Below are 23,117 nucleotides of genomic sequence, written 5' to 3' on the forward strand. Positions count from 1 at the left end.
TTTAGACTAATGAATCAAAAGCTCATCTTACTAATTTTTTCTTTATTTAACTAGCAAGCTAAAAATAAAACAAGCAGAAATGCTAAGTGAGCCAGCTAGCTGCCTGAAACCACAGCTGTCATAAAGGTGACCACCCCCACCTCATTAACAAACAAAACATATGTCTAGGACACTAACCAATTTGTACTTGTTCTGGCTGGCTGAGAGAAACGAAGGCTGATGTATCATCAATCCAGGATATCTGAATGTTACCTGTTAATGGAGAATTAAAAACAAAATGAGCCTCTGAGCATTTAGAAAACCATACAATAAACAGTCTGGTATAGTTCAGTAGAGTCTAGAGGGATGAAGTGCTGGTTTAAAGCTGAAAGCCTCAGCACTACCCAACTTACCAAAAACTTTCAATCCACTATTTATTTCTGTTAAAACTTCAAGACCGGCTAGCAGGTGGCTCCCTGCATAAAAGGGCACTTGCTATGAAAGCATGAGGACCTTATTCAAAGGCCTGTAACTCTAGCACTGTGGGGCTGGAAACAGTAGGATCTCAGAAGCTCATTGGCTAGCCAGCCTGGGACAACTTCAGGTTCAGCAAAAGGAGAGTGCCACAGCAGGATCTCCACCTCCTCCTCTGGCCTCTCCAGTGGTATAAGAGTATACCTCTGCACACACGCATGCATGCACGCACACAAACACCCATGCAAACTTTCAAGAAGAAAAACCTAGGAGATGTTTTGACTTGTTTTAAAATCTAAATAGGGATGGGGAGAGGACTCAGTCAGTATAGTGCTTGAACTTAAAGACCTTAATTTGATCCAAGCACCCACATAAAAAAAAAAGGTGAGCATGGCTGACTGTAAACACAGTGCTGGAGAGGTGGGCATGGAAATCCCTAGAATTCTCTGGTCAGCCAGCCTAGCCAAATTGGTGAGGTGTGGGTTCAGTAAGAGACCTTGCACTAAAAAGGCAGATGGAGGGGGTCAGTGAGATGACTCAGTGGGTGGGTGCATTCACTGCCAAGACTGATGATCTGAATTCCAGCCCTAGGATGTATGTGCAGCATAACTTTCTAGAAATATACCTGCTTTCACTTACGGTATTCAAGGTTTCTTTTAAGTTAGGAGGTAATGTATACTCATTTTTTAAAGACAGGAAAGCTTAGAAAACAAAAAAGAGCATCTGTCAAATACTCAGTGGTGTGACTGAAGGGTGGCTCTGCAGTAAGAGCACTGACTGCTCTTCTAAAGAACTGGGGACAGAGGCTCACAACTGTCTGCAACTAAGGTATCAAGGGATCCAATGCTCTCTTCTGACCTCCAGGGTACTGCACATACATGGTGCTAACATGTGTGCTAACAGAAATGCAGACAAAACACCCATATAGATTTTTTTCAATGAATCATAATAAAGTACCCAGTGGTAAATGCATCTTCCTTCACTTCCATCTGATTTCTCTATGTTGCTTTTAAAAAAGTATTACGTATGCAAGATCCTATTCCATATCCTCCTTTTAATCTAAGTATTAAAATACACTTTAATAGTTTACAATTTTAATATTTTCTTAAATGTCTATACATCTGCATATACAATTCAAGTATATTGCTTTATTCATTACTGTGCTAGATGGTTTTGTATCAACTTAACACAAGCTAAAGTCGTCTGAGAGGAGGGAACCTCAATTAAGAAATTAATGCCTGAGCGGGCGTGGAAGCGCACACCTTTAGTTCCAGCACTCGGGAGGCAGAGGCAGGTGGATTTCTAACTTGGAGTTCCAGAACAACCAGGACTACATAAAGAAAGAAAATCCTACCTCAAAAAAACAAAAAGAAAAAGGAGGAAGGAGCCAGGCGGTGGTGGCTCATGCCTTTAATCCCAGCACTCAGGAGGCAGAGGCAGGTGGATTTCTGAGTTGGAGGCCAGCCTGGTCTACAAAGTGAGTTCCAGGACAGCCAGGGCTGTACAGAGAAACCCTGTCTCGAAAAACAAAAAAAAAAAAAAGAAGAAGAAGGAGGAAGTAAGGAAAGAAAGAGAGAGGAGGGAGGGAGGGAGGGACAGTTCAGCCTGTCCAAAATCCCATAGGACATTTTCTTGTTTTTGTTTTTGTTTTTGTTTTTGTTTGAGACAGGGTTTCTCTGTGTAGCCCTAGCTGTACTGGAACTCCCTCTATAGACCAGGCTGGTCTTGAACTCAGAAATCTGCCTGCCTCTGCCTCCCAAATGCTAGGATTAAAGGCTTGTGCCACCACTGCCAGACTAGGACATTTTCTTAATTAGTAATTGATGGGGCCTATTTTCAGTGGGCTGGGCTTGTGGTCCTGGATCCTATAAAAAAAGCAGGCTGAGCAAGCCCTGTTAAGCAAGGCAGTGAGCAGCACTCCACAGCGTCTGCATCAGCTCCTGCCTCCAGGTTTCTGCTTGTTTGAGCTCCTGTCCTGACTTCCTTCAGTGATGGACTACAACACAGAAGCATAAGGCAAATGTCGCCTTTCCTCCCCGCATTGCTTTGTTCACACTGTTTCGCTGCAGCAATGGAACTTGTAATAATAATCACTATTATGTGTATTATAGGAGGCACAGCACGCACATGCATGTGGAGGTCAGAACAACTTTGTGGAACTGGTTCTCTTCTTCCACTTTTACATGGGTTTGAGGGATTGAATACAGATCACAAAGCTTGCACAGCAAACACTGAGCCATCTCATCAGCATATGAATATTTTCTTAAATCTCTACATAATAAATCTTTTGAGGAAATACAAGTATTTACTAAGCATCATTACCATGGCCAGTTCACCACCTTCACATTACTTAATAATTTCCAAAGAGAATAAATAGCTTTAGTACTTCATTTGTTAAAATGATAACCTGTACATTCCCAAGCCATGTGCACAGGTCTACTTCATGCCCTGATAAGCATGAGAGGAACTGCCTATGTTACGCCATATGAAGACTTGGTCGGCTCACACATCTGTGTTTGCTGATTAATTTCAAGCAGAAATTGTCCAACAGTATAAAAGAGACATTTTCTCTATTTAATCTTAAAACTTATTTACTACCGGTCTAGGTTTGCTTTCCCTAGTCCACAGGAAGGGCAGTCATAATGATGGCTCCCTGCTCTGCTCTCTTGGACTCTGCTAGCAAAGGCTATACAATGCACCTCAGATCACTTTAGAACATAACAAGTCCAAGACTGAATTCACCCTGCATTTGGACTTAAACGTCTTTTACAGGATCTACTTCTAACCACCTATACACCAAGATGAGTCAAACCTTAAAGCAATTGTCACAGGTTCCTTGCTCACCGAAGGCGCTGAAGAGCTGGTACAGGTCGCTGGTTTTCCACTCTTTGGGGAAGGTCACGTGGAGAACATGGTCCCGCTTAGGCTGCACTACAAGACACAACGTGACAAAAGGGCAGCAGTCGAAAGGTAGTCAAAGTATTGGCTAGGGAAATAGCTCAGTTTGTAAGACATTTGCCACCCAGGGACAAGACCTGAGTCTGACCTCCAGAATCCCCATTAAAACAGGTAGATGTGGGGGAACGTTCCGAATGCCAGTGCCAGGGAGGGGGAACAAGGAGGGATCTCTCCTTGACCTCTCTGGCTGACCAGTCTAACCTAACCAGCGAGCTCCAGGTAGACAGTGGGTCTCAAAACCCAAGGTGGGAAGCTCCTGGGAACAACAACCAAGGAACCAAAGCAAAGCAGGGATTTTTTGATTGTCTTAGCACACAGGGTGTTAGGATTAAAAGTATACACCACCACACTTTGCAAGCACACATTCTTTCATTAAACCAGCCCACACTACCTTGTGAAATTATCATAGATGTCTCAGGGTTAGCAAATAACTGAGAATCAGTAGAATTCTTACTACTATGTAGACATGGCTGATGAAAGGGCACAGAAATCCCACCTCTGTTCCCATGTGCTTGGAATCCAGGTGTGCACTGCCACACCCAGGCAGTAGCAGGCTGCTCTTATGTTAGGTAATCCACAACAATTTGATTGATAGCAATTTAAAAAAAAAGCAACTTGCTGAATTGAAATATATACGTAAGTAACTAGAAAACAGAATTTAACAAATTACTAACATAGATAGCATATTTTAAAATATATGTATTGGAATATGTATTGGAAATTATTCAACTTCAGGGGGAATGAATATATACTGTGAATATGTATATAAAGAGATATAGATATATAGATATATCATAGCCCGGAAAAAATAAATCATGATTAACAAAGGCCCAAGGTCTCATGAACTTTTAATTATGCAATCTCTACCAACCAAAAATAACTGCTCATTTTTAAGTAAAAAATGTCTTGTCAGCACTCTTTTTCTGTTATCCCTTTCAGACCATACTCTGACAACAATAGATACAATGAGGAAATCAAAATATACTTACAGTCTGGCCCTTCCAAGTTTAAATAGGGAATATCCATGACCCTCATAAGAAATAACCTACCAAAAGAAAACAAATAGTTCACAAACTAATTTAAAAAAAAAGCATCTATTAAAATGTTAGTAGAAGCTACTTGCTACTGTGGTTGTTTGAATGAGTAGACTCATATGTTTGAATACCTTATGAACGCTAACCCTCTGAAACTATTAGCCCAATTAAATAAATTCTTTCTTCTCTAAGTCTCCCAGGTCATAACATTTTGTCACAGCAATAGCAGAGTAACAAATATGTTCACATTATTCTATTTCTTAAAAAAAAAAAAAAAGAATTCTTAAAATTCACTTTGGAGATTTCTTTTCCTTTTTAGCTAAATATGTAGTATAAAGATAAAAATATAAATTGTGATATCTCCAACACCTACAACAGTTTCTGGCACTCAGTAGCTTCTCAGTAACACCAACTAGATTAATAAAATCACTAATGAAGTGTTGAAAGAAGTCTGTCCTACCTGTTAGTCCAAAGAAACAACAAGAAAGCAAGGACTAACTTCACCAACATACGAAAAGGTTTCTGTACAGTTATACTTGTGAGGGGAGAATGACATTCATTTATTTTTATTTCTTATACTTTAATAAACTACAAAGTCACTGGATGTAGGGTAGACCCCATAGACTGAAGCAACTGACTGTCTCAAACGATCACATTATTATTGCCATGAAAAACATATCTTAAGCACAAAACAAAACAATACTTGATAAAGAAAGTCATTATAGGGCTAGGGAAATGGCTCCGTGGGTAAGAATATTTGCTGTGCAAGCATGAGGAGCTAATTCAAATCCCCAGCACCCATGGGTAAAGCCAGGCAAGGCTGCACAGCACTAAAGGAGGAGAGACCACTGGGGATCTGCTGGAGACTGATGAAGAAGGATTCCAGTATCTTCCTCTGGCCTCCACTTTGCTACACAGGTACACTCACTGACCTGGCCACCTAGTCCAGCCCCACACACACATGGCTATCACACAAACATGAAGCACAACAAGCATTTTATGTATAGTTTCTGAAATGGATTTGGAGGCACACTTAAAACAGTACTTGTTAATTACATCTGTCTGCGATGCCTTTCTTTCCTTTTATTAGCTAGATTATGAACAAAAACAGGCTTTCTGTTGTGTCTGCAATGATACTAATGAGCTCTGCTTGGATAACAATATATTGTGTTCTTCTGTTAGAGGAGCCATTATACAGCAGATTAAAAAGGCGTCTAAGTGCTCAACAAGCAATTAGTTTGGCTTCAGTGACCTGCAATTAAGGAACATTATTCCCAGGCACTCAAAGACAAGCAGGGTATGATTAGCTCACAGACAAACCATTGGTAGAACAACTTTGCACTGTTACTTTAAGAAAAAATAAAGTCAATAGAGAGTTTGTGCGGGCCTCCAGGATAATTAAGCAAATCCTGTAACTAAGAAATCAAATATATGTGTAGCTCACCAATATAGGTTAGAGTCCACTACTGTGCTTATGGAACTATGTCACCCAAATGAACCAATGTTCCTACAGTGAGAGGAAGTGATAAAACAGCCACAGCATAACATGCCTGAGATCACTGGGCAGCTATCAGCATACCTACCACCCAGAGCATGGCACATTGCACAGGGTTCAAGGCAGGGAAAGTATCATACTTTGTATAATTTTCAGTTCTCCTTTTAGTAGATTTACATAGTTTCCCCAATTCTGAAAGTCAAATTAAAATAAAACAAAAATATTTACTTCAGATCAACGAGATGCCATGACAGGTAAACAAACATGTTTGCCATATAAGCCCTGTGGCCTGAGTTTGATTCTCCAAAACCCATGTAAAGGTGGAAGCACAAAGATGAGCTTCACAACACGCTGTGGCAAACACTCACATAATACATCATGGACACATGGGTTGAGGTTTGGTCTCTTGCTATGCTAAGTACTGGTTGCTCCCACAGATTACACATAGACCCAGGTAATGCTATGTGACCTTGCTCCTGAAGTTATCCCTGATTGGTAAATAAAGATACCAACAGCCAAGAGCTGGGCAGACAAGACAAAGGCAGAGTTTAGGGTTCCCAGGCTTAGAGTTGGAGAACCATGAGATGGAAAAAAAGAAGATGGAGAGAGAAGAAACTTAAAATAATGGCCATGTTGGTTGGCTAATTGGAGTTAAGAGCAGCAAAGATGAAACATGTCAAATTATATAATTGGATTATTGGCTGGGAAATAAACATAATAGCATAAAGGATAGATATCTGCCCAGCTCTTGTGCTGATTAACACTTACTATAAATATAAAAGTTGTGTGTTCTTTTATCCGGGAACTGAATGGTCAAAGGCAAGGTAAGAACCCCAGATTGAGATATTCTCAACAACACACATGTACAATAACAAATTTGGAAAATTACAAATTGAGGCTGGTGAGCAGCTCAAAGATTACAAGCTGCTCTTGTAGAGAACCTAGGTTTGATTCCCTGCAACCAACCACACAGTGGCTCCCATGTTAGGACTCCAGTTCCAGGGGATCCAGTGTCCTCTTTTGAACTCTTCAGCACTACGCACACATGGTACATATATAGAAATGTTAGGCAAAGCAATCATACCCATAAAAAAGTTTAAACTCTGTGGGAGGAAAATAGACTTTGAGAAACATATACCAGAGCTGGAGAGATGAAGGGCTCAGTAGTTAATTGCGTGTTACTCTTGTAGAGGATGCAGGTTCAGTTCCCAGAACCAAAACAACAGCTTACAACCATCTATAACTCTAGTTCCAGGGGATTTAATGACATCTTCTGGCCTCTGAGAGTGCCAGGAGTGTCTATTTAAGCAAAACACCCATATATAAAATATATCTAAAAAAAAGTTTTAAATTATCACTGCTTATCCTTTTTGCTAAAATCAAGTATAAAAATTAATGAATGGCAAGATAGGAGAAATTGATTGTAGATCACTTGTCTAATATATGTGAAGTCCTGAGTTTAATCTCTAGCAGCATAAAATAAAAATATTTTAAAGTCAAGGAGATAATTTACAATTTTTAATCTCAATTTCAAGAATAAAAGTTGAGCTGGGTGTGGTGGCCCACAACTATAATCTCAATCCTCATGAGACAAAAGCAGGTGGCTAATATAAATTCAAGGCTAGCCTGGTCTACATAGAAAATCCCAAGCTAGGCGGTGCTACATAGTGAGACCCTCAGACTCTGAGACTGTCTCAAAAAAAAAAAAAAAACCAAAAAACAAAAAACAAAACAAAACAAAAAGGGAAAAAGAGAACGCTGAATCGGTAAGATGCTCGTTGCTATACTATAAGCAAAACAATAACCACGGTTAACTGGCTGCTGGTGGACTCAAGGTGTCAATAGTCTTTTTTGTTGTTGGTTTTTGTTTGTTTGTTTTCTGAGACAGGGTCTCACTATATATCCCTGGCTGGCCTGGAACTCACTATGTAGACCAGGCTGGCCTCAAAGTCACAGAGATCCCGGTCTCTACCTCCTGAGTGTTGGGATGAACAACCACTATCTGGTGGTATCAACAAAGGGAAGCTCAAGAGCAAAGAACGGACTCAAACAGAATCCTGAGGACAAGTTATTACAGTTTAAGAAGAAACCCCAGGGCAGGCAAGCCGTAGCTCTCACAGCTGCCAGGAAATGAAGGGAAGAAATGAAGAAGAGAAGGAACGAAAGCCAAGTGTCTAGGCTAGGCAGCATGGAGGTCAGCCGCCTGGCAGCAGGCAGCAACCACACGGCAGGGAAGAGGGCTTTAGAAGGAGCAAGGAGGCCCACAGAATTAGTTAATATTTAAAAGCATACTTGGGCTCTGGCCAGCATTTCAAAGAAAAAGATAAGAAGAAAAAGAAACAGTTATGCCTTTCTAAGGAATGGCTGGCAGGCCCAGGCAAACATCATGGCGGCTCATGAGAAGTGGGAAGAAACCCCTGAAAGGAAAAGCACCCTGAGGTGAGCCCCTCCCTACATCCCTGGCTTGCCCCCCCGGATTAACCCTCAGTGGAGGAGATAAAGACCTGGAGCTGAGTCCATTCTTACTCTCTTTGTAGCAAACAGAGGGAACTAGAGACTCATCACAGGCAATTCCAAGAATGTTGTTTATCCAAGCCCTACAGGACATTTGGATAAACCCCTCAAGGCTCAGGGGACATTTCAGAAGGGGTTGGGATGAATATAGAAAGTCAGAAGACAGGAAGAAGGGCTGCAGAACCCTAACTCCTAGACAGGACACAGACAGCATGGTAATCATGAACTCACAGTAGCTACACCTACTGGCACTGAGCCCTGCATACCAGGGCTCTCTTACAGTCATCTAAGGATAGGGAACAGGCTCAGAAGGTCCTATCATTTACTGCTGAACTACTGGCAACTAAAGGAGGAAGTGTAAACACCAGCTGTCAGCCACTGGTGAGCCCACTAGGTGCTAATGTATAGCTCCAAACCCAAGGTCACTAATTAAACTCTGTATGTTTACAAAAAAAAAAAAAAAAAAAAAAAAAAAAAAAGTCATGGATATGGAAAGGCAATTGTAAGAAAGAAGAGCAGCTGGCAGGGGACGGAAGGAGATGAGGGAAGAGTAAAGGGAAAAGCAACCAGAATGCACTGTGCACATGCACAACACTGTCAAAGGCTAAGATTTGGTAGTAAAAAAGTAAGGAGTATTTATCCTTGGGTAAAACATCCAAATCTCTCCTGAAAACGCTGTGTCAGTCTTGCCCTATCAGACCGCCTTCCCAGTATTTGACAGAAATCACTTTCACGTGAATTAGTAACAGCACTTCTCTAAATTTTCACATCTAGGCTGCACAGAACCAAACAGCCCCCAAAGCAGGGAGGACATAGAAATCAGACCTGTGCATGACATAGCACAGGGGCTCTAGAGAGAGCCTCACAACTGTGAGAGTAACCCTAATGCGGCAGAGCTGAACCAAAATTAATGTTCCCGCAGCTTCCCACCTCCTTAGACCATGTGTGCAACTGCTGCCACCCAGAGCTCAGTGCGTGAGTTGGCCACGAAGTAAGCTTTAACCACGAAGGTCACACTAAAGAACATCTCTGATCTATACAAGACAGAACTGACACCCATAACCTTCATCAGACATGGAATCCTTCCCTCCACCTCCCACCCCCAGGGAGGGCACCGAAGTGAAAGGTTATTCTTTGATGACCCAATAACTTGCCTTAAACTATGACTCATCTGAATCATTCATTCCCTACCTGTCCAAAAAAGATTACAATATAATGCCAGTATTAACCCACTGTATGCTACCATGTTCAAAGAAACACACATGTAAATGTCCGGTGAGATGGTTCAGTAAGTTAAGGCTTTACTGAAGCCCCGAGTTCAATCCTCAGGACTTACATCAGGAAAGACAACAACAGACTCCAGCAAGATGTCTCTGACCTCCACAGATACTGAGATTGGAGGGTTGAAAACTTAGGCAAGACTAAATAACAAGACCCAGCAGGGGACGGGAGGTCCTGCAGGTAGGCTCAGGCACTGCTATCATGGAAATTTCCCCAGTTGCTTCCCACCTTGTTACACCACTGTGTGCAACTGCTGCCACCATGCGCTTCTGGAGGCAAGTTGGAAAAAGACTGATTCTGATTAGAAATGAAAGAAAATAGCTCTCGACTTTCTGCTCTCTAAGTAGGAGGCCATTCAGTATGACAATTGAAAGCACAGAGAGAAAGCTAGTAAGACACATGGAAGTCAGTGAAATAAGTAGCTAGGGGCTGGAAAGACAACAGCTCAGTGGTTAAGGGCACTGCTGCTCTTAGAGAGGATGAAAGTTGGGTTCTCAGCACCACATTGGCCAGCTCACAACCACTACGTCTGATTCCAGCTGAAGGGTATCCCATGCCCTCTTCTAGTCATCTCTATAGGTACTCACATATACAAAACAGAAACACACAGACACACACCAGATACATACACACTCATACAGATACATAAACACACTCACACACACACATATAATAGATATATATACAGCAGATTCACAGACACACACCAGATACATACACACTCATACAGATACATAGACACACTCACACACACACTTATAATAGATACATATACAGCAGATTCACAAACACACACACACCTATCAAATACACACACAACAGATAACAACAGATACACACACACACACACACACACACACACACACACATCCCAATTAGCAAACAGGGAAGAGTGCCAAGAGTCTACTGCCACAGCTATTTGGGAAGCTAATAAAAGAGAATTGGTAGAAGCCAAGAGATTGAGTCTAGCTTGAGCAACATGGTAAGACTCCTTTACTTAAAAACAAAACAGAGAGCCGGGCGTGGTGGCACACGCCTTTAATCCCAGCACTCGGGAGCCAGAGGCAAGAGGATTTCTGAGTTCGAGGCCAGCCTGGTCTACAGAGTAAGTTCCAGGACAGCCGGGGCTACACAGAGAAACCCTGTCTCAACAAAACAAAACAAACAACAACAAAAAAAACCAAAACAAACAAACAAACAAAACAGAACCTGCTAAGTTCTGGAAGGAAAACATGGTACAGTAGAGGTAGATACTGATAAGATACTCATATCCAAAGAGAAGGTCTCCACAAGAACCACCTGCCAGGGCAGCAAGGGCAGCTCTACACAATGCTGACCAATAGGTCTACAATCATTTCATATATATCTTCTTTCTCATAGGCTTTCATAGGTATACACACACACACACATACACACACATATACATACACATGTACATATGTGTGTGTGTATATTTTAATTTTACATATATGTATAAGTATGAGCATATATATGTATGTCCACCATGTCAGGCCTGGTTCTTAAGGCTGTAAGAGGGCTACTGTGTGGGTGCCAAGAACTGAACCTGGATCCTCTCTACAAAAGCAGCAAGTGCTTTCAACTGCTGAGCCAACTCGGCAGCTTATATATTTTGAACTTGTACGCTTATATGGTAGTATAATCAGGTGAAAATGGTGTGGTTTAAATAGGAATAACCCCCATAGGATTATGTGTTTGAATGCTTGGCCCATAGGGATTGGCACTATTATGAGGTATGGCCTTGTTGTGGTAGATGTGACCCTGTCACTGAGGGAACAGGCTTTGAGGTCGTAAATGCCCAGTGTAGGACAGAGTCCCCTTCTGCTGCCTGCGGATCAAGATGTAGAACGTTCAGCTCTTTCTTCTCCAGCACTGTGTCTGGCTGCATGCTGCCATACTTTCCACAATGATGATAATAGACTAGATCTTTGAAACTAAGCCAGCCCCAATTAAATGTTTTCCTCTGTAAAAATTGCCTTGGTCATGGTGTCTCTTCACAGCAATAAAACCCTAAGACAAATGGGAAATATTGATCTCAATTAGTAAATGTAAAAGACACCAAAAGGGGATGTGGAAAGTCAGTAAAATGACAGTGGATTTACTTTGGGCTGAGAAACTTCAATTTATTTTTATGTTTTAATCTGTTTTTAAAAAAACAAAACACGGGGCTGGTGAGATGGCTTAGTGGGTAAGAGCACCCGACTGCTCTTCCGAAGGTCTGGAGTTCAAATCCCAGCAACCACATGTGGCTCACAACCATCTGTAACAAGATCTGACGCCCTCTTCTGGAGTGTCTGAAGACAGCTACAGTGTACTTACATATAATAAATAATAAAATAAATCTTTAAAAAAAAAAAAAAAAAAAAAAACACAAAAACACCTGAACATCAACTTCAGCTTTCTGAGATCCTTTGAGGTCTACCCTTGGCCACTAAAGGGGCAAAGAAAAGATCAGAGCCAGAACTTCCAAGGCTTCCCCAGCCTTGTCTCCAGTGCAGGGCACTCTCCAGACCCTTCCCCACCAAATGTACAACACAGGTTGCTTCAAAACATCCGTTGAAGCCTGGTTTGTGTGTGTAGGGGTACATGCCTTTAATCCAGCACTCAGGAGGTGGAGACAGGTAAATCTCTGTAAACTTGAGATCAACCTGACCAATAAAGCAAGTTCCAGGACAGCTAGGATTATACAGAAAAACCATGTCTGGAAAAACAAAAACCAAACCAAAAAAAATCTGTGTGACAGTGGGCTCTGAGTCCGTTATAAGGAGCTAGGGACCAGAATGCAAATGCACACTCTAAAGCAAAATTCAACCCCTTAAGTAATGACTCCAGATGTTTGTGGGGGTTGGTAGTTAACGCTCCAAGGGCTGATTAGATTATAGCTGCTATGACGGCACACAGCCTGGATATGGGAAATGAGGCTGCTGCCCAGTAAGAAGCTCTGAGTAGAATGAATTTCAAGGCAACTGGAACAAAAGAACAGCGCAGAAAGCTGCAACCCTTTAATACTGCTCATGTTGTTGTGACCCCGACCATAAAATTATTTTTAACTGATGTCTCAGTTCCTAAGACAAGCAGAAATATGTATTTTTTGATGGTCACAACCCACACACTGAGAATCACTGCTCTAGGGATTGATTTCCCTGCCTATAGGATTACAGCTGGGCCACCAAACCCAGCCAGCTTTTACACGGCTCTGGTTTTATGCTCTACCCTCTAAGCCATCTCCTCAATCCCTCAGCTACATTTCTTTGAGGACATAGCTTACTGTTGAACAGTTACAAACGACATAATCTTGAAAATAATTATTGACCTCTTGTTCTAAGCCAGGACCAATGAAAAAAACACATTAAAAAGTTTTTTGCTACACGTGGTGATATGAGTCTTAATCCCAGTACCTAAGAGGGAGTAGCAAGAAGATCCCCAAGAGTTAGAGGCCAGGCCTACAAAAGAGAATACCAGGCCAGTCAGGGATACACAGGAAGACCCAGGCTAATAATAATAACTACTACAACAATAACAAAGAAAAATGCTGACTTAACTACAAATGGGACAAAGAATGGTAGCTTTCAAAAAATGGCCACCATTAATCGCCAGGACTTGTAAATGACAATTGGGGGGGGGGGGTGTCGTAATGACTGTTATAAAGGATCTTGAAGCAAGAATATCCTGGATTATCCACATGGACCCTAAATGTCATTACAGGTAATCTGAGAGAGGCTGAAAGAGATAGACACCTTCACGGAGAGGTAGCATTCTGGAACTATGGATGAAGAGGATGAATAATGTGGTCACAAGTCAAAGAAGACGCAGCAGTACCAGCAAACACCAGCTAGAGGAGGCCTTTGGAGGGAGCATTGTCCTGTTGATGTCTTAATCTGGAACTAGGACCTTCTAAACGAGAGAATATACATCTCTGATATTCTCGGTATGAAGCTTGCAGTAAGTGTCACCTACACTACAGGCAGACACTAATGCCATACCATCATGGAGGAGGCAAGCTGCTCCAAGAAGCATCTGGGAGTTGGTAAATTTCATTTCATCTCAATATACTACTTTTTTATTCTAATGTTAAATTAAACCAGGAAGAAATGTGATTTAAAGAAGCCAGAGCAAGCACAAGACCAGTTCAGCCTGAGGCAAGACCTTGTACTGTCCACGAGGCTAGCTTGCCAAGTGGAGCATGCTGGGGCACCTCTTAACGCTGCCTTAAAAAGCAGTCTTTTAATGAAGCCACTGAAAGAGCACATGTGGTGTGTGTGTGTGTGTGTGTGCGCGCGCGCGCGTGCTGCTTTCCAAAAAGGGAAACCATGTACACCATAGCCAGCTTTTTAAGTGGATTCAGACCCTAAATTCAGTGTGCACAGCAAGCTCTTTACCTACTGAGCAACCTCCACAGCCCCACTAATAAATGTTTTGACAATCAAAAGTTCAAATGAAATTAGACATGATGATACCAAGTATGGTACCAAGTATGATACCATACCAAGTATGAGTAATTTGGTACCCCAGACAGAAAGCTCCTCCCCCTGGATGAACAACAGTGTACAAAACTACTTTTAGAGCCAAATGTAATAGTGCAAGTAGGAGGCCAAGGCAGGAAGATCACAAACCAAGGCCAGCCTGGGCTATGTAACAAGATCCATCTATCTGGGTGATGTGACTCTTGTCCAGCAGATAGTCCCTGGGACTACAGCTATCCCCCTACACCTCTGCCAAATTGCTTTTCAGCCAACCTCTTAGAGACGGTCCCATCTATGCATCTGGAAGATTGGGAGTCCAAGAAGTAATCATGATATACCACAATATATTCCTGGTGTTTCTAAAATGTCAATAGTTTTATCACATTAGGCTCCACTGGAGCAATGCACTGCTCAAAAACAAATAGGTCACCAAAGGACGCATCCTTAGGAAGCTGAAAGGTTAAGAGAGAGAAAGCAGGCTGGGGGTGCCTGAGGCCCAGACTGTTCTGCTGGAAGTCCAAAAACTTCTACAATTAGAGGGTGTTAGCGCTTGCTCAATATTGTATTTAAATGGCAAAGATATAAAAAGTTATGGGTGTTTTATTACAATTTTAAAAAATTAACAGCCCTGGCTCATAAATGGCTCAGTGAGTCAAGTCCTTGCCACTTAGGCCTGATGAATCGAGCTGGGTCCCCAGAAGACATATAATGGTAGCAGAAAACTGGCTCCCAAAAGTTGTCCTCTGACCACCACACATCTGTGTACAGTGTACACCTACATAAACATATATATCCACAAAATGAATTCTTAAAAATTAACTTTATATGCCAAAACATTAAATTATATACTCTAGATGGATAGATGAGCCACGTTCTGCTGCACTTCTCTCAGAAAATCAGGTAAAAGAGAAAAGGGAAAGAAACGGCATGTGCTGAATAATTTAGCAGACGTCACCTCCTCACTACCCCTGCCTGGTGAAAACACCACTCAACTCTCAGCAGCAAGCAGATGACGGCCATGGGCTTCAAGAGGAAAACAGATGAAAAGCGACCCATTCAAGTCTTCTCCCTACGAGCACAGTTCTTCTGCTTTCTGGCCAAGGGTTCTAATTTAATACAAAGTCCTATTTAAAGAGTATGGACAGTGCAAAAGATACGATTATACAGTGTCTCCTGTAAGAATCAAACAGCCCCTCTTCCACTTTCCACCCCTGTCCAGAGAGACAAGCTGTGCGAGGCCTGTGTGCTGGCCATGGAGGAGCATGCTGTACTGTATCTTTCCACCCGCAGAGTCCCACAGAAAAGTCCTAGCAGCCACAATTTGCAGATGAGAAAGATGAGACACAGAAGAGTGAGCAAATGGTTTAACTCTTAAACACAGACAGAAAACAGCCCTGTGGCCCTGTGACACACGTGCCTCTAGCAGCACAGCTCACACTTGCACTAACCATTGGCAAGCTGTAAGGAGGGGAGACTGCACAGTGTGACCAGGGACAGAAGGTAAAACAGCGCTCTCTGGGGGCTAAGCAGAGAGACAGGAGACTAGGTCCTCTCCCCCACATTACCACTAAGCACTCCTGACCTTGAATAGACACAGCTGGGTATGAATGGCACTGACAGCAGTGAGCTGAGGCTCTAATCCTTCAGTCTCAAAATCATTTCAATGAAGTGGTGCACACCTTTAATCCCAGCACTCAGGAGGCAGAAGAAGGATTTCTCTGAGCTCAAGGCCAGCCTGGTCTACAGAGTGGCTTCTACGACAGCCAGGACTACATTGAGAGACCCTGACTCAAAAAACAAACAAACAAAAAAAACCAAGTCAATCAACTTTGATACATTTTGAGCCATACATATTGTGTTAAAAAAAATAGAAAATAAAATAAAATATAAAAAATAAAAAAAAACAGGGCCATCAAGATGGCCAGCCTGACAACCTGAGTTTGATCCCCAGAACCCACATAAAGATAAAAGGAGAGGGCTAGAGAGTGGCTTAGCGGTTAAGAGCACCAACAACTGCTCTTCCGAAGGTCCTGAGTTCAAATCCCACCAAACACATGGTGGCTTACAACCATCTGTAATGGGACCCGATGACCTCTTCTGATGTGTCTGAAAACAGCTACAGTGTATTTACATATAATAAATAAATAAATCTCTGGAAAAAGAAGGATAAAAGGAGAAAACGAACTCCCCAAAGTTGTCTTCCTTCTAACATTCACACATGAACCAAGGATTACAATTACATGAGCTATGGTATGCATGCATCTGCATTCACAGTATTCCCCAACTATTAATAAGTAAAAAAAAGAAAAAAATTAAAAGACCCTGTCTATTGCCTGAAGTGGGTTGGGGCTAATGCCGCTTGTGTTATAATGTTAATTTTGATCTACAAAACTGCTACAATAGTGTCTGCACTGAAGACACTGAGGGACCCTGCCCCCAGTTGGCTCTGATTGGTAAATAAAGATACCAGCAGCCAATGGCAGGGCAGGAAAGACAGAGGTGGGACGTTTAGGCTTGAGAGGAAGAAGCAGAATCACCATGAGAGGGCATAGAATGGACCAGCCATGTAAGAATTCAGGCGAGTGGCCCTAGCCACTTCCCTGGTTAAGTCTGGAGTAGCAGACAAGAAATATAGATTTTTAAAGGATGTTAACTCTGAATACCAGAGGGGAGTATTTGCTAGCCAAGGGAAGGATTAGAAGAACCCAGCTATTAAGCTAGTCAAGGCATATCGAAATTAACTGGTGAGTATGTGTGTGATTCTCAATTCAGGTAGCGCTTGGGCAGGTGCACACATGCAACCCGTTGAGAGCACAGTGCAGGTTGACTACAGTTAAAATTGCCAGAACATAGTCACTTTCCTTAGATGAAAGGAATAAAACATGAGTGAGCTTTATTTGGGGACTGGGCTGTAAGGAATCGTCTCCCCTCTCTACTTGCTGCTCTTAAATATGCTGTCACAACCTTCCATAACTGTAGCATTATTGTCATTTGAATAGTAGGATATTAGTGTTTGTAACTGCCCAGTTCAAAGTGACTTTTCGTCCCTAACCAGGCGTCCTTCTTGAAAGCAGAGCACACAGAAGGAGATACTCCACACTCAGATCTATAGCCAAAGGGTAAACGAGCTCACTGCTAGCATTAAACTAAAAATGTAAAACCTACAGCTTGCCACAACCACAATGATTTTGTAGGGAGCAGGGCAGGAAGGCAGTGCTAAATAGAGGAGGAACCCCTACTTTCATTAAGCTTCATAGGAGGTTGTCTTCAAGAGATGTCAGAATGCCGCGCAGACAGACAGCTAGCTGTTCATAAGATACAAGGCAAAGTCCTGACTCTCCTTCTGTAGCTCAGTGATAGTGAAAGCAGAGCATATTTTTATCTCATTCCAGCCTTAAAGGGTTTGGCCAAAGTATCTTTTCTAAGTCTGTTTTTTTAATGCATTGATTCAAATAGATCAAGGTTATAAAATAGACCATGTCCTGACCAGAGAGTTCCCCACGGAAACAATCAGGACACTGCCACCCAACTCCCATTGCCATGCCTCAGTTTTCACACACACACACACACACACACACACACACAGTTTTCACACACACACAAATAAGCACACATACATACGGACTTCACTGGCTGGAGGTATAGCTCAGTCATAAGGTTTAGCACATATAGGATACAGGGTTCCATCCCCATTGTCAGTGGGTACACACACATTCACATGCACACACACACAATTTTAAATGGAAATATGAATTCATCTTTCGTTCAAGGTTTACCCCTTTCTTCTTTGTTAAAAATTCTATTTATAATTATTATTGTACGTGTGCATGCTGTGTATATGTGGGTACACATGTTACAGCATGCATGTGGAAGTCACAACAACTCTGTAGAGTGAATTCTCTCACTCCACCTTTAATGGGTTCTAAGAATCAAACTCAGGTTGCTAGGCTTTTGTGCCAAGTGCCTTTACCTACTGAGCCATTCTGCCAACCTGCCTCAAACTTTACTTTTAAAACAGAAATCTGATGATAACAAAACACACAACTGTTTATGATGTGTGAGGGCAGACTTCACGCCAGTATAGGAAATCTACATTTAGAGAAATGACTATAAAAATTAATTGTCCTGGAAGAGAGAGACAGGATAAGTAGAAATTCAAGATCTTTCTCAGCTACACAGAAAGTCTGAGGACAGAGGTTAATGAGACACTGTTTGAAAATAAAAAAATAAGAGAATAATGAAATAAGTTGACCTTCAGAAAAAGTACCTTTTATTCCCCTATGGTAATTGTAGTCTCTGAGGCTTACTACCCCTCCAATTGCTAACATGGGCCTAGTCCTGGAAGCTTCTAGCCTCAGAACAATCTTATCTAGACCTAGAATGTTTTCAGCCTCTGAGACTTGCTGCTGAGTAAGCTCGCCCTTTCTAGCGCTTTCTGAATTCTGGCTGGCTGGTTCAACTCAGCTGCTTTGGCTCAGACTCTTCTCCAAACTGACTGATTCAATCTGCCTTCTCTCCTGGCCTCTCCTGAACTGCTCTGCTTGGCCTCAAACTAATTCTGGCAATTTGTTTTTACTCTTCAGCCTCCTTCTTATTTGGCTTGATCTGTCTTTCCCTGCGTCTAGTTTGTCCTCTCTCTACAACCTGTCTCTCTATAAACTGTCTTGGTAAAACTGCCTCCTTTCTCTGTACTGCCCCTTAAGTAGCTTCCCTTATGTCTCTTCTCTTGAAAGTTGGGCATATCCTATTCTGTCAGATCTTTCTCTGATTCATCATGTTGTCTGCTACTCAGTTAGATATCACTTTCAAAGGTGTGTGTTTCTACAAACTAACTTTACCTTCCTTGTTTGGGATTAAAGGTGAGTACTAAGGGCGTGTCTATATTCCAGGAAGAGGGTTTAAGGTGTGTGCTAAGGGCTGAACCACACCACAACTAGAAACAGTTTTTTTCAGTAAATAATCCAATCTCAGGATTCACATTGTGATCAAATGTCCTGCAACAATAAGTTATATTTTTCTAAAATCATTAATTGATATAATATTGGGAGCCAATGTTTGATGTTTATAAACATGGTAACTTGAAAAATGACAAAACTAAAGTTTTAATATGATAGGTCAGACTTGCAAACAAGAGCAATGTGACTGCTAGGACGGAAGATGATGTGGTCTAACCGCCTTGTCCAACCCCAGAATAGCTGTAGCCATTTTGTTCCATGCTTGACAGCTGTTTCATACTGTTGCTGTAACATGCCTGCCAGTCACTGATAAAGAAAACTAACTTGACTCAGAGCAAGGTCATGCTGATCACAAATCCCATTAATGTTATGTTCTGTACATCCTGAAGCTTGTTAATCTTAAGGAATTCCACAAAGCTTTACATAGGACTCATCAAGTTAAAGGTCAATATGAACTGTTATGGCTTGAGTCAGAGGTGACCAGCAGGCAGAAGCCCCTGAGCCTGCATATGAGCTCACTGTGGTTTTGTGGGTGACACTGAAGAATGCCACTAATAAGCCAAAGAGTTATGATTATAACACCCATGCTCTGTTATCTCAATGTTCAAAACTCCCCCCCGTTCACCACCTCTCTTACCTCACTCAGGACCAATCAGCTTTTTTTTTTTTTTAAAGATTTATTTATTTGTTATATGTAAGTACACTGTAGCTATCTTCAGACACACCAGAAGAGGAAGTTAGATCTCATTACGGATGGCTGTGAGCCACCATGTGGTTGCTGGGATTTGAACTCAGGACCTTTGGAAGAGAAGTCGGGTGCTCTTACCTGCTGAGCCATCTCACCAGCCCCGCAATCAGCTTTTAAAGGTCAGTTGATAATACTCTCTCTAGTAAGCTAAAATGTAATACTGCTCCCCCTTGCCTTTAAATGTTTGAACCTGGTTTTTCCTATAAAAAGTCTGCTTGCAGGACAGATGGGTACCACAATTAAGTTATTCTTTTTGTGGTCCTGGTCTGATCAGCATCTGGGTGTGCAAACAATAAACCATCCCTGTCTAACTGATCAATACCCGAGTGCTTTGTGCAGCGACTCCTAAACCACAACAGAAGAGATGTCAAAAGTAGCAGTGCATCAGGAGATAGGACTGCACTGGCCCAAGATATTACAACACATAGTAGAAAAACCACAGTATTTTCTCTTCAAAGCATTTACAAACAAGAAAAAATAGGCCAAAAGTCAATTTCTCAGTGAAAATCATAGGATTCTTGATCTTATCCCCTATTCAACTAATTGAGATATGTATTTAGACTTTAGCCCCTCAAAAAGAAAAATCCTAAACAGACAGATGTTCTCTCGCTAAATGAAGCCTTATGTTTTTGGTGGAGACGATTTCACACTGCAGCTCAGGTGGACCTAGAGCTTACTGTATGGTCCAGAGCTAGTCTCAGACTCTGTCTTCCAAGTTCCAGGATTAGAGGCCTGAAATCCTGGAATAAGACTGCTGTGCAGCATCTGGCGTATACTCATGCAGAAAAGCTCTTGATCAGGCTGCTCTGCTCTGTTGGGGACATGTGAGACTCAGAAGCTAAATGCAGTCACCCTCTAACCCAGTCGGTATCCACAACACCTGAATGTAATAGAGAACTTCTGCTTCAAATACTTGCAGGAACTAAACATTTCAATTTGAAGAATACTGTAGACCGGAGAATGAAATACCATGTCCATTTAATGTTAGAGATGCTTGAACTTCAGTCATGTGTATTGGCACCAGTGGCTTCCATGGTCTATGGCAGGGATTTAAGAAGAATTACAAAGAAAAACACTGCTCTGAAATAAGAGGTAAACGCTAAGAAAATGATTTTTCACTCTTTTTTCCCCACGCTTAGTGAACTGGCCAGACATCAAAGAAACTTGTGTTAGCACAACTCATTTTCCATGCCAAAAAACTCCAACTTAATTTCCAATAAACATCACACAATTCTCTCTTTTGAAAAGGTCATCAATATCATACATATTTCCTCTGAACTTCCAGGTAAAATACCAACAAAAATAGAAAAAAAGAGGTACTGGAGAGACCACTCAGCAGTTAAGATAACTGGCTGCTTTTCCAGGACTCAGGTTCAGTTCCCAGCACCTACATGGCAGCTCACAACTGTTTGTAATTCCAGTTACAAACAGCCAGGCGGTGGTGGCACACGCCTTTAATCCCAGCACTTGGGAGGCAGAGGCAGTCGGATTTCTGAGTTTGAGGACAGCCTGGTCTACAGAGTGAGTTCCAGGACAGCCAGGGCTACACAGAGAAACCCTTCTCAAAAAAAACAAACAAACAAAAACAAAAACAAACAAACAAACAAAAAACAGTTACAAACTCCGGTTACAGGGTATCTAACTCCTCCTTCTGGTCTCTGAAGGTACCAGGAGCACACATGGTGTACAGATATAATGTAGGCAAAGCACTCACAGATAAGATTAATAATGATAGGAGAAAGATAGTGAGAAAAAAGAAAATAAAGGAAGCCACATTATAATTCACGATAAAACTCACTAACTCAGGGAATACCACTACCCAGAGCCTATAAGAATCTTGGTTTGGAAGTAGTAGTTGTCACTACAGCATACCAAATAAAGAACTGTAGACCTATAGTTAATATAGACACCCTAGGGAAACAATATCCTCCCCTGTAAAGCCATGATACAATGGAGCTGCTGCACATGATGTACAGAAGTGATGAAACTCCCAACTCTGAAACAGCTGTTCATACCATGATAGATGTGCCTGTCTCATTCTGTTTGGCTCACACAGAATCTACTATCAACTCTGTCAGAGAGACTGAAGCCAAGAAGAAGGCTGAGGGCTGTGGCACAGAGCAAAACTCAGATGCTAGTTTAGTTTAGACCTTGCCAAGCAAGCACAAACCACACTAGGAAATAACAATCTTTGAGATTCTTGAAAAATGCTCTGAATTTAAGACTTCTTCAGAAATCGCAAGTACAAGATTTTCCCTCGTTAGATGAAATAGACAGGAGAACACTAGCATGCATGAGACCATGGTTTAATCCCCTGCACACCACAAAAGGAAAACGAGGCAAACAGAGAACCAATGAGCATGCAATTACAAGCGTGGCTTCTTAGCTCAGCATCCTATTTATCTAACATCTCCTTAGAAATAACATGTAATCAGTTAATAAGGCAAATACGAATAAATAATAATGTCATGTGTAAAGTTTGATAGGAAGTGGATTTAACTAAAACACAAGCATCCCTTGAAGGTAATTTAAATGCCAAAACCACTATCTTTTATTTTTGGAAAAGATCTATGCCATCAGAAATACTTTCTTTCCAAAAAGTCAACTTCTACTTTCAAAAAACATCTGAGAACTAAAGATGAGAAATATTTAATTAAAATATACCCTGGATCCCTGTCCCCCAAGATATGGGTCTTATCCACAGTGTGAGAATCAGGCTGCAACCCTCTGCTTACTTACTTGTTAAAAAAGGGTTCAATGAGCTTTGATCTGGCAGACACACACATTTTTGGAGGACTGAGTAAAGAACCTAGAGAAGAGAAGCAGGATATTACACACAGTACATGGTCAACGTGCAGAAGCTCAGACATGGTGAGTTACACTCAGAGAGGTAATGGTACTCTTGAAGGTCCACACATCTTACAACAGGCAGCAGGCAGCTGTCCCTTCCTGAGTGTCCCCACCTCAAGTCTTCTAGCTCCCCTCTCATCACCCTCCTGCTTCTATAAGGACGGCCAGACCCTAGGACCACAGTGGTGATGCAGATTGCCATCCCTTCCCCACTTCCAGATGGAAGCCACATCCCAAACAATGATAACCTTAAATGCGCTATCTGGGGGTCAAATAGGGTAACTGGTTCCTTCACGAGAAACACAGGTGCTTCCTCCCTCAAGCACTCTACAGTGTGAGGATATGTAA

At 41.8% G+C, this 23,117-nt stretch overlaps 1 protein-coding gene across 6 annotated transcripts in view; it reads right to left on the bottom strand.

Moving 5' to 3' along the window:
* Parn (poly(A)-specific ribonuclease (deadenylation nuclease)) overlaps positions 1 to 23,117 on the bottom strand; it is a 130,235-nt gene that overhangs the window by 64,887 nt on the left and 42,231 nt on the right. For all 6 annotated transcript variants that reach the window (NM_001358453.1, NM_001358452.1, NM_028761.3 and 3 more), the window contains 4 exons: positions 22,659 to 22,728; positions 4,401 to 4,456; positions 3,298 to 3,384; positions 178 to 252 (listed from right to left, as the gene is read on the bottom strand). In NM_001358453.1, coding sequence (NP_001345382.1) covers positions 178 to 252; positions 3,298 to 3,384; positions 4,401 to 4,456; positions 22,659 to 22,728 — 288 coding nt within the window. The remainder of the gene's footprint in view (positions 1 to 177; positions 253 to 3,297; positions 3,385 to 4,400; positions 4,457 to 22,658; positions 22,729 to 23,117) is intronic.

This window comes from Mus musculus, chromosome 16, assembly GCF_000001635.26.
Source record: "Mus musculus strain C57BL/6J chromosome 16, GRCm38.p6 C57BL/6J".
NCBI classification, from domain to species: Eukaryota; Metazoa; Chordata; class Mammalia; order Rodentia; family Muridae; genus Mus; species Mus musculus.